The sequence below is a fragment of the Acromyrmex echinatior genome, chromosome 17, assembly GCF_024713525.1.
Source record: "Acromyrmex echinatior isolate Ae372 chromosome 17, ASM2471352v2, whole genome shotgun sequence".
In the NCBI taxonomy this organism is placed as follows: domain Eukaryota; kingdom Metazoa; phylum Arthropoda; class Insecta; order Hymenoptera; family Formicidae; genus Acromyrmex; species Acromyrmex echinatior.
Window position 1 is genome coordinate 558,314 of NC_141868.1, and position 13,064 is coordinate 571,377.

Below are 13,064 nucleotides of genomic sequence, written 5' to 3' on the forward strand. Positions count from 1 at the left end.
GTCATACACCTCATATATTGAGAAGAAGATTTACACTGACTCTTACAGTTTATACAACTACCTGGATGTCGGAATCGTTGTGGGACCTGTGTTTTTTGTGGAAATTGCAATTGGCAACAACCAAGGTAACAACATAATCTTACCTCGTGCTATGTGGCTTTCACCGAAAGACGCGCGGATATTGAGCGATTCATGCAATCAATTATACCTTCATCATTATCGGTTCAAAATCTTGCGATAGAAATCGTAAAAATGCGTGATGTGAATGTGGTCAAATTAACATTGCGCGAAACATGTCTGTATATGAAACCGTCAACCATGCTCTTCATGTTCAAACTCAAATTGCGTCGAGAATGTATACTCTGAGCTGTGCCAGTATACGCATATCGTCAATGAAAAATTTAAATTTTTGTAACACTTTTAGGTGAAAATTGTATCATCGATAAATATGATGCTGTAGATTTTTTGCGCAAAATTTATAATAAAAAATCAAATATAGAGTGTGATTTAATAGTTTATGCTTTAGGTAATATTATAAACAGAGTGAAAATGTACATTTTATTGCTAATCAGCAATAAACGAAGCAGGTGCTTAAAATTCGATTCGAAATTAATTAAATTAAATTAAATTAAATCTTTATATTATTCGTGAAAATATCACTTTTATTTATCATACAAGTGATATGATTAAATGTTATAACAATAAATTGCGCTTTGCCTAATTATGATCCAATGTCAGAGGCGTTAATCGTGAGCTGGCTCAAAGGAAAATGGATCAAAGGAAACAAAAAATTCTTATACCATTTTGAGATACTCGCTGTAGTTTTTGAATTAGAAAAGAAAATGTCTAAGTCAATATGCGGTTAAGCCGCGCCGCGCGAATTCGCAGGACGGCCCACACTAGAGTGGCGACGAAGCGCTTTTTCCCCCTCTCTGCGCGCCGCCGCCGCTGCCGCTTAGTCTTAGTAAGAAGCGTCATTCCTCCTATCGGTCGCGCGCAAACGAAGTAGTACCTCTATTCAACTACAGAAATGGATTGAACCATTGTAAATAAACCAGCAATATATTATCAGCCGGAAACGCCATAATAATATATTTTTGTATATATAGAAATATATATCAGAATCGTTGTTTAGAGAAGGAATCGTGCGTCCTTGCTGCATCGACGATGCCAGAATCGATAGAAATCACATTCTTGAATTGCAGAACGAATTATTGAAACAGAAGTAAGACAAAGTGAGACAGAGAAAAAACAAAAAAGGATAGAAACTCCGATTGTAATCGGTGAGACTCCGCACGCCGAGCTGGGCTCGTCGAACAAAACAGCGAGTCTATCCTTCAGAGTCTCTCTCTCTCTCTCTCTCTCTCTCTCTCTCTCTCTCTCTCTCTCTCCCTCCCTTTCTCTCTACGGTCGCTTGTTTCTAGCGATCGAAAATGCTTTCTGGAAAATTTCGGCCTGCTCAACGTGTATAATTAAGAGGAGAAGGAACATTATATAATAGATAACATATAAGTTTTAATAAATTATGTTAATCCTATATCCCTCCAATTTATGTATAATAGCAAAAATAATTTCAAACACGACAATTTACGAGATATTGATATTTCCATGATTTTCCATGAGCGTTATATACAACGTTCATAGAAGTGATTTGCATGACCTCGGCATGGTCTCACGCATATGATGCGAGATCTGAATGTTAGAGATCCCATGATCAATTCCTTTTTTCTTTTTTCATAATTTTTTTTTTTAATAAGTGACATTGTTAATAAACACATATTACAGGCTAAATATATTTTTATTTAATTATTGAAATTATATGTGTATTTGTTGATTGTATGCCGTTAGTCCCACTATATGTATATCACGTTTTTTGTTTATTATTATATCAGTTACAGATGGCGTGAGCACCCTTCTCGTACTAACCTAACCTTTTTTTTTATTATTGTTTCGCACACGCCAGAAACCAAGCTCTGTCTTTTATCTTATTCAAAAATAAAGAAAATCCCAATAGGTTATGGGCCCAGGAGTGTGAACGGCTATAATAATAAATAAAAAAAAAAGGAGAGTGATAGTGTGCAAGGAAGACAGAGGTCCAAGTAACATCGCTTGAATCTGCAAGGATGGAAATAAACTTGAAGTCTGTTACGCAACTGAACTCAAGCAGTTACGTTCGTTGGCGTTTTGAAATTCAGGCTCATCTCGAAGCAAACGATGTGTTTGATGTGGCTGATGGATCGAGAGAGCAACCAACGGATGCCACACTGGCTGATTGGAAAAAGAAGGACGCTTTGGCGAGGTCTTTGTTAAGTAAATCTCTCGATGATGCACATTTTAATTTGGTGGTCGCCTGTAAATCATCCACTGATATGTGGAAGACTCTCGTGGGACATTATGACGAGGTTTCAAACACGACAAAGCTAGCTGCATTGGAAGCATACAACGACTATCACTGGAAAGACGATATGACTGTGACGTCGTATATTTCAGGGCTTATGCTCATTGAAAATAAGCTTAAGGCGCAAAAATTAAACATCGAGTGAGACTACGTCAAGAGGGGGTGTTGATTGTATGCCGTTAGTCCCACTATATGTATACGTCACGTTTTTTGTTTATTATTATATCAGTTACCTGACAGATGGCGTGAGCACCCTTCTCATACTAACCTAACCTTTTTTTTTATTATTGTTTCGCACACGCCAGAAACCAAGCTCTGTCTTTTATCTTATTCAAAAATAAAGAAAATCCCAATAGTATTTTTAAAAGTTTCAAAACCGACAATTATAGCAAAAAATAATTCGACGTAGTATGCGTCGAATAGATAGAAAATCAGTATTTTTATATGTAAAAATATATGTAAGATCTGTTTACCTTTAGAAAAAATCCGAAAAGAAATCATGTTTCTGTAATAATGTTACGTTGATGTCGATCAGTACTTTCTGTGAAATGTTTTTTTTATAACTATCATCCGAATGAAAATTTTGATAATCAATCAAATCGCAAAAGTGCGATGATTAATATAATTATAAGGATGATGTCAATATAATTTTATGATTAACAAATCAAAAAGCTTTTTATATGTGCCTTTATATGCAATATACAAATAATTTTTTATTTATCTATTGAAGTGATTCAGTATTCTTCCTATAGTTATTGGAGTACATGTTAAATTTTGGGTTGATTTTTGAAGCGTCGCTTTCTTTCCTCCCATCGCCGCCGTTCAATGCTCGACGGCTGAGCCGTATCGGATCACACGCGGATGTGTATCTCAGGAGCGTTGCAATAAGAAATACTGCTACCTTCTAGCAAATTATCAATCTTTTACTTTCCTTAGTCTTATGTGATGTCTTCTTTATTCAACATGCCTTCTTTATTCACATGTTGAATAAAGAAGACATCGCGGAATTATTGGAGTTAAGTCATTCCAATTTAAAATTACGCATCTCATTCTGTATCGACTCTTATTCTTTAGCCTTAAATTGATATTATCAGTATTCTATATTAAAAGATATTACATTTTGTGGCACATAAGCGTGGTCAATAGCTCTTTGAAAGAAAAGAATGTATCATAAAAATAATAAAGTAATATTTTAAAAATACATAATATTCAGTAAAATGTATTTACTTATTAATATGATGTTCAATCAATATTATTAAGAAAATAATTAAGAAATTATGTAGGAAGGAAAATATTTTCATGATAATTTTCATGCTAAAATGTTGTCATGTTAATTTTCATGTTAGAAGGTATGATAGCAGCATATTTCTTATATTGTGACGCTTCTGAGATGCACGTCCACGCGTGATCCAGCGGTTCAGCCGTCGACTGTTGAGCGGTTGTAAAGGAAAAATAGGTAGCATTTCAGAAATTGACTCGAAATGTGTAACTAGTTCCGAGCACACTGAAGTACACATATAATTTCCATAATTTTATAAAAATATATTTGAAGTATAATAATATGTTCATTAATAACGTTATTTAAAAAAAAATTATGAAAAAAAGGAAAAAACAGGATCGAACATAGGATCCTCAACATTCTGATCTCGCACTTAACACCCAAGACCTTGCTGAGTTTTTGCGGATCACCTCTATGAACGCGATACATAACATACACGGAAAATCGTAAATTATATCTCGTCAACTATTGAAATCATTTTTGCTATTATGCGTTAATGAGAAAGATATATGATTAACCCTTTCACTTACAATATCATGTGAGACTCATGGTAAAGAAATCGGGTCAAACATAAACAACACGTTCCAGGCTGTTAATTATCGACGCGTCATCGAAACTTAAATCGTAGGGCAAAGGATTAATATAATTTAATAAAAATTATGTATTATCTAGAATGTCTCTTTCCCCCTTATGATACACGCTAAGCGGCCGAGATCGCCGAAAAATATTTTCGGTCGCTAGAAACAAGCGATCACAGAGAGAAGGACAGAGAAAGACTCATTGTTTTGCTAGACGAGCCCAGTTCGGCGTGTCCGCGCGGAGACTCACCGATTACAATCGAAGCTTTTATCTATTTTGTTTTTTTTTCTGTCTCGCTCTATCGAAACAACAGAAATTGAAAGAATTTTAAATCATAAACATGGTTGCCAGTTCTCCGTTTTTTTTTGACAGTCTTCGGTTTCTTGGCTAATATTCAATACTCCAGCAGATGTGAAAATCTCCAATTTTTGTCGTCTGCTGGAGTATTAAATATTAGTCCAAACAACCAAAGTCTGGCAAAAAAAAAAACGGAGAACTGGCAACCGTATTTGTGAATTAAAATTCTTTCATTTTTTTTTATTAAATTATATTAATCATATGTCTTTCTCATTAACGTATAATAGCAAAAATGATTTCAAAACATAAACATTGATGAGATATACAATAGTTTACGACTTCCGTGCACTGTATGTACCGTGTTCGTCGAGGTGATCCGCAAGAACTCAGCGTGGTCTCGGACGTTAAGTGCAAGATCAGAATATTGAAGATCTTATGTTCGATCCTGCTTTTTCCTACTTTCATAATTTTTATTTAATAAATAACGTTATTAATAAACATATTACTCCAAATATACTTTTTATAAAATTTCAGAAATTATATACGTGTACTTCAATGTGCTCGAAATTAGTTACGCATTTCGAGCCGATTTCTGAAATGCTGCTTACTTTTCCTTCACAATCGCTCGACGCTTAACGGCCGAATCGCTTACGCGTGGACGTATATCTCAAGAGCGTCATAGTATAAGAAACGTGCTGCGACCATACCTTCCAGCAAATTGTCATGAAAATATTTTCCTTCCTACATATTATAATATTGTATTTTCTTAATAATGATGATTAAACATCATATTAATAACTTGATGCATTTTACTAAATGTAATGTACTTTTAAAATATTACTTTATTATTTTTATGATACATTCAGTTTCAAAGAGTTATTGATCACGTTTTGCCATAGAATGTAATATAAAATTTTACTTTACCGCGTCATATATCTGGTCATCTATTTGTATTTTTTTTTTAGTGGAATAAACCTGGAGAATACATTTAAATAACGTATCAATAATAGAACTTCAAAGATAGAGAGTTTTTTTACAATAACATGGATTTAGATACGGTGAACGCCTTTTCTTAATTAGTCGCTAAGGAGAAGATAATGTGATCACGATATCGATTATGTATCTTTTTTCTTAGAGTGAAAAATAAAAATTTTTTGCATGTATGTATATATATATATATATATATATATATATATATATATGCATACATATATTATTTTGCGTGACGCTGTATGTGTAGAAAACAACGGCGTTACACGAGTCAATCAGCTGTAACCAGTATGACCCGCATTCACAGTATCATTGCCGCGCAACAGTACTGTCAATTCAGTGTACTGTCTTTCAATAAAAGTATATGTTTTGTGTAATTAAAACACTATATGATTTCATTTATATATTAAAAAAATTCAAATTACTCCGCTTTATTCTACTTTTTATTTAAAAAAGATCATATCGTGACGACCATTGTTACATGTCAATATCCTGATTCCAATTATCATTACTTAGAGTGATGCTTATAGTGTTTGATGAAATACAATTATATTCAAGTTACGGTTTTAAATTATCACTAAATAAAAATAAGTATTGTAAACAATTTACATATAAAAATACATATACAATAAAAAATGTTGAACTATCATTATATCGAACACAGATATAAAATGGATAAAACTTTCCTAACCAATATTCTGCCTCTTGCATTCTCTCTACTAATTAGCAGCAATTCGTATCTTTTCTTCGCATTTCATAAAAACTTCCACCGGTGTCGTCAAATAAGTCATGCTGGTAAAAGCGTTGCGTTTACACTTGTTGCACTTAATTCTCCCAATGTTCTTTTCGCTAAAAATATTAAAAAAAAAAAACAATGTGCAAGTTGAATTCAATCAATTTTCTTCGACTTTAATACGAATTCAAGTAGCTTTTTGCTACTCTTAGAACTTACACGAATAACTTACATTTTAACATAGCATGACTTTTTCCGTTTACAACGCCTTTTTCTGTTTACACGTAAACAATGCCTCAGTCTTTTCAATGTTTAAAGGTTGTTTCCGTGCTGTTTCTATTTCCCGTCTTCAAGCATCTAAAACACGCATCTTCCATTAGATTGTTTATTATGCAAACATTTAAATAATTTTAGTAATTAATCAACAGTTTTCTTGTTTCTATTTTACAATAATATGATTATAACTTAATTGATTTAATATAGATATATGTATATCTTTCAAAAAAATTAATCAATTTTTATCATTTTGTAATTTTATACACGCGTTTTGTGTAATGCTTCATAAAGTTGAAAAATACTTTTAATAATAATAAAAAATTGAGAAAAGTAGCAATATATGTCAATAAAATTATCAAAATAATTAGAACACACTAAAATGTTCAATTATAAATCATATTGTAATTTTTTCATTTCATAAATATCTATTGTACTTGTTGTATTACGTTGACTTTCTGGAGAAATATACATATAAAGAGGAATAGCATGTTATATTGTGACAAACATTTTTGAACTATTAAAACATGTAATATTAAAAACTTTGTTATTAGATATTTTTTTAGTATATAATATGTACATACTGATAAATTATCCGAGCACTATCAAAAATTTAATGATCATGTTATCCTTGATTGTTATGCTTGATTCTGTTAGATATTATGGTAGCAACTTGTCTGTGATAATATACTGATACTTAGATTCGTTTCGATTTGTTACAAAGGTGATTGAAGGTGGTTAAATTTCTCGAAACAATGTACGTATCTGATATGATCATTAAATTTTATCATTAAATTTAACCTATCATTAATATCTTCTAGTTGATTGTATGAGAATTAAATCGTTACCTGTTTTACAGAAAAAAAAAAATGAATCTTAAGCACTTCCTTTACACAGACGAAAATTCGTCGTGACATTGTGTATTATTATTTGTCATATCATATATGCTACCACTATTTACATACATGTCAAAAGTTTAGATTGTTTTAGAATTATTTATTAAGTGTGAGAGAGATCTTTCTTTAGAAAAGGCAGATAAACATCGGGTAAACCTTCCGTGTCACTTTGTTTATTGGTACTACTTATTTGGCTTTTTATGTATATCATTTCAGAAATTCTTCTTTTCAATAATAATTGTTCTGTATCTAAAATTCTAATATTATCCCAATCCAATTCGTGCATCTCATTCAATTGGTGGTGTGAAACCACTGACATCTCAGAGATGGATCTTCTTATGTCAGCCTTATGTTCTTTGATTCGAGTTTTTAATTTTCTTTTGTTTGGCTAACATAAGAGGATTCATAATTTAAACAATTTATTTTATAAACCACTTCACAATGGTTATCTTTACACAAACGATCTTTTCCAGTTTTAATAAATCTATTCAATTTATATTTGTAAGCAATATTAAAGCCCTGACCATGCGATAATTTTTAAAAAATTTTTCCGATACTTAAATATGATATTATAAAAAACTTTTTCTTTAAATTAGAATTAAAATCGCTTTCATTATTATTACACTCACTATTTTTATCTAAATTCGTTCTATTTTCTAAAGTTTTAATTCTGTTTTTTTATTGTTGAAAAAATTAATTCAAGAGGATAACTATTCATTAACAGAGTGTGAACTAAGTCAGAAATATTTTTTTCTTGAAATTTTGAATGGGATAAAAACAATGTTCTATCTAATTGCCCGATGATTACACCCCTTTTATGTACTAACGGATGATTCGAATAATAATTCAAATATCTCCCTGAATTAATAGGTTTTTTATAAATGTCGAAGATGATTCTTCCTTCTTGTCTCATTAGTTTAACATCTAAAAAATTAATGCCGTTTTCGTCGCCAAAGTCAACTGTAAACCTTAGCCTTTATATGATATGAATTAAACAATTCCAGAACATTCTCTACTTTGTTTTTATGCACGGACAATACAATATCAATATAACGGAAATAAAAAGACGAAATAATATTATTGGTCGTAATAATTTCTTGTTCTTGTAGAACAATATTCGCTAATATAGGGAACAATGGAGAATCCATTGGCATGCCAAAAATCTGTTTAAATATTTTTTTGTCAAATTTAAAAAATGTAGAGTTAATTATAATCATAATTGCTTTTTACAAACTCATGGAAAGGAATCGAAGTCTTGTTTTCAATCAAGTTCCATCTACGTTCAATACTCTTTAATACTAAATCGATCGGAATGTTCGTATACATCGAAACCACGTCGAATGATATAATATTGAAATTCTTATCGATTACCCTTCCATTGTATTTATTCACAATATCAAAACTGTTTACATAACTGAAATTCTTTTTATTATTATTATCTATAATATCTTTTAAGAAGGTCGCCAATGGATAAAAAGCACTGTTTATGCAACTAACTTAATATCAGCAGATGACCTTCCTTATGAATTTTAGGCAATCCATAAGAATTTTTTTCTATAAAACAGGTAATGATTCAATTCTCATAGAATTGACTAGAAGATATTAATGATAGGTTAATTTTTTAAATTAGAATCTGGAAATTCTTGTTCTACATAATTTGCAATATGACAATTGGCGCTGCAACATTGTTGTACGATGCACCTTCACAAGATGAAAGAACACGTTTATATATAGTTATATTACACGACGGCTGAATTTAATGTCAGATATATGTAATTCTGCGTTTTAAAAATATTTGTGAATTTACTGAAGATGGTCAGATTGTGGCCGAAACATCTGAAAAAAATGTTTTATTAATGTAATGTATATTAAATATCACAAATAATATCTTGTGCTGTGGTTTTATGTTCTTCTTTTTGTAAGTTTTGATTTATAAATCACATTCGTTTTAATTATATATTTTCTGTTAACTCATCAAAATTACTCCGCTTTACCCTGCATAAATATTATATATACATCTAATTATATAGAAAAAGTAACAAATATAATAAATAATTAGAATAATTTTGACATTATTTTTTACGAAAACATGAAAAATATACTTATATAAAAATAATCAATTATATTAGGTGTTGGAATTAATTCGTAGCGTTTTTAATGAAAGAATGTTATTTATTTCACATGAGCATTAAAAAATACATTAATGAAAGTACTTCCCATCACTTGTAAAACGCTACGAATTAATTCCAACACCTAATATATAAAATTATATACGTATATTATTACATATAGGATATTATATAATTTTTTTGTAAAAAATCAATTTAAATGTTATTTTTTATTAATTAATATTCAATCTTCTTATTAATTCTTATTTATTAATAAATAATAATTATTGTTATCATTTTTTAAATATGAAGAAAGAAGGAAAAAATATGAGAATATTTTACATATATATTTATATAATATTATACTTATATATATAATAAATGTTTTTATATAAAATATTTCTTACGAGACACGTTTGTTATCAGTTAAAAGTTTATTATAAGATATACGTGACGAAAATTCGTACATATTATTGGATTGTATGAATGAAAATGCTTTTTGCTTTAAAAGATTATATTAACCCTTAATACACACTTATACTTAGTACACACTTTAGCACCCTTATTACACACGATGGATCTTTCGCGTCTTGGATTAATTTCATCACTTTTATAAGTATATAAAAATTATTAAGCAATTTTTACTTTTATATTTTGACATCTTCAGAAAATTATTCTGAAGAGAGTATATTTATAATATTTTTACAAAGTTGTATATGTATAATAAATTGTATATAAATTATGTACAATTGTTGCACATAAAAAAGAAATGTGCAGGACACAAATGACCTAAAAATGATCTTGAAGAGTCTATATTCTCTGAATGTTTTTACACCTATTTCTCATTGATAAAGGATAGATACTTTATATACGAGGGGTATCCAGAAAATAAGTTCCGTTTGTATTATACGTTTAGTAAGGTCGATGTATGAGCGAGCTGGCAACACAGCATTGAAGAGGGGAAGCTACCGAATAGAATGAGCGGTGTTCGGCGTCAGTAGCTCGTGAAACACGGTCAGGAGAGGTTATCAAAATGGAGTCCTCCACTTCGCGTCCCGCCACCTCCATTCCGATTCCTTCTCGAGTTGTTTTGCGCGGCATCATTCAGTTTCTTTTTGCTCAAGATTTTAAATCCCTTTGGTGTGTCCCTTCTTCACGATAATGCTCGGCCGCACGTCGCTGCTTCAACAACTGCACTTTTGAATCAGTTTAGTTGGGATGTTTTGACCCACCCACCGTATAGCCCGGATCTAGCACCATCGGACTACCATTTTTTTACGAAACTGAAGGAGTCCTTGGCCGGAAAACGCTTCCAAAGCGACGAGGAAGTTCAGACAGCTGTAACTAACTGGACTAAAGAACTGGCGGGAAGTTTCTATGCAGAAGGGATTTCGAAGCTTGTTTCCAGATATACAAAATGTATTGAGATTGACGGGAATTATGTAGAAAAAGACTAGAAGTTGTCAAGTATTATCCATGTAAATTTTAGATTTTTTCAATAAAAACTTTATTTGTAAAAAAAACGGAACTTATTTTCTGGATACCCCTCGTATTTTGCTGGTTTAACCTTTGCAGGCTCTTGAGGGAACCTATATTGATAAGAAATGTCCCTTTACGGGCAATGTATCAATTAGAGGCCGTATTCTTACTGGCGTTGTACAAAAAATGAAAATGCAACATACTATAGTTATTCGCAGGGATTATTTGCATTACGTTTTTATTCCTCTGCTAGATTGTACTAGAACTGTCTTTCTTGCTTTTGACAAATATCAAATATATCTACTTTAGATTCGAAAAATGTATTTATTTTAGCTACAAAATTTAGCTATAAAAAACAGATCTGTTCTATAATATTATTCAAGTAGGATGTAATTCATTGGGGTAAAGTATATTGAATTAAAAATAAATTTGATTGAGATTTAAATAACTACAGATTGTTCAGTATATATAATACCATAATTTTATAATTATTTTTATTACAATATTATTATTATATAATATATATTATTTATTATATAATAGATCATTTTTATTACATTATCGTTATCGTAGATTTGACCAAAATATTAATTGATGATAATATAAATATCGCGATGGTCTTCTGAAGATATTTTGAAGAGTCTATATTCTCTGAGTGTTTTTATATCTATTTCTTATTGGTAAAGGATACCTTATATATTTTGCTGATTTAATCTTTGCAGGCTCTTGAGGGCACCTACATTGATAAGAAATGTCCCTTTACGGGCAATGCGTCAATTAGAGGGCGCATTCTTACTGGAATGGTGCAAAAATTGAAAATGCAACGTACTGCAGTTATTCGCAGAGATTACTTGCATTACATCCGAAAATACAATCGATTCGAAAAGCGGCACTACAATATGAGTGCTCATCTTAGCCCTTGCTTTAGGTACATAGGCAATAAAATAATTTTTTTATTTATGAAAATTTTTTTAATTTCCACTTTTATGCTGATAATTTGTATCACGATGGTCTACTGAGATATTTTGATGATCATTATATATCTGAGTTACGAAATAATGTTTAAAGAAAAATGTGCAATTAATTTAGCATTTATATTCACGAACGTTATGTTTCAGAGATGTAGAAATTGGTGATGTAGTCACCATTGGAGAATGCAGACCTTTAAGCAAGACAGTAAGATTTAATGTATTGAAGTTGTCGAAAGGAACAGGATGAAAGAAAAGCTTCAAGAAATTCTAAACATCTTACAGCAATGGTTTTTAATATTCATTATTTGTAATTTATATTACTATTGTTAACCTTTTAGGTCATTTGTGTCCTGCACATTTTGTTTTTATACAACAATTGTACATAATTTATACAATTTATTATAAATATACAACTTTGTAAAAATATTATAAATATACTTTCTTCAGAATAACTTTCTGAAGATGTCAAAATATCCGTAAAAATTGCTTAATAATTTTTATATACTACAGGGTGGGCCATCTATTGGTACGTTTTTGAATTTCGTCGTATGGCAACACCGAACGAGCTACAGACCCGAAATTTTGACAGTTTATTAGTCATACCGTCCGCGGCACGAAACAACATGTTTTCTCTTGAAGAGCGTTTTGAAATTTTAAAAACTTATTTTCAAAGTCAGTGCTGTGTCGCCGAAACTGTACGAATTTTGAAAAGAAATATGGGTCGTGATAGAGCACCCACCGAAGGAGCTATACGCAAATTGGTGAGGAAAGTTCGTGAGAAAGGGATGTTAGTGGATGACATTATATTACGACTGTTTTGAGTGAAATTGACGCCGAGGTAGTCCAAAATGTCATTAATAATTGGGGTGACCGAATGGCATACTGTAAGGCCAGTAGAGGGAGCCACATGAACGAAATCGTTTTTCATTCTTGACGCGGATACTTTTAGCTTCACAACAACAAAAAAATTAATAAAAAATATCAATGTATGCTCATTTGATCGCATTTTTAAAAACGTACCAATAGATGGCCCACCCTGTATAAGTCAAGTAAGAGAGTGG

The 13,064-nt window shown here is 31.0% G+C and overlaps 2 protein-coding genes across 2 annotated transcripts; both read left to right on the forward strand.

The window, feature by feature from the left end:
• Window positions 1-991: 991 nt before the first annotated feature.
• LOC147906803 (uncharacterized) lies at window positions 992-8,451 on the forward strand. Its single transcript, XM_087415140.1, has one exon. It carries the CDS (start codon window positions 2,124-2,126, stop codon window positions 2,541-2,543), a length of 420 nt encoding a protein of 139 aa, XP_087271266.1. The 5' UTR covers window positions 992-2,123; the 3' UTR covers window positions 2,544-8,451.
• Window positions 8,452-11,551: 3,100 nt separating this feature from the next.
• Window positions 11,552-13,064, forward strand: LOC105154993 (small ribosomal subunit protein uS17-like). The gene is made up of 2 exons (XM_011070848.2): window positions 11,552-11,960; window positions 12,151-13,064. Exons 1-2 carry the CDS (start codon window positions 11,833-11,835, stop codon window positions 12,248-12,250), a joined length of 228 nt encoding a protein of 75 aa, XP_011069150.1. The 5' UTR covers window positions 11,552-11,832; the 3' UTR covers window positions 12,251-13,064.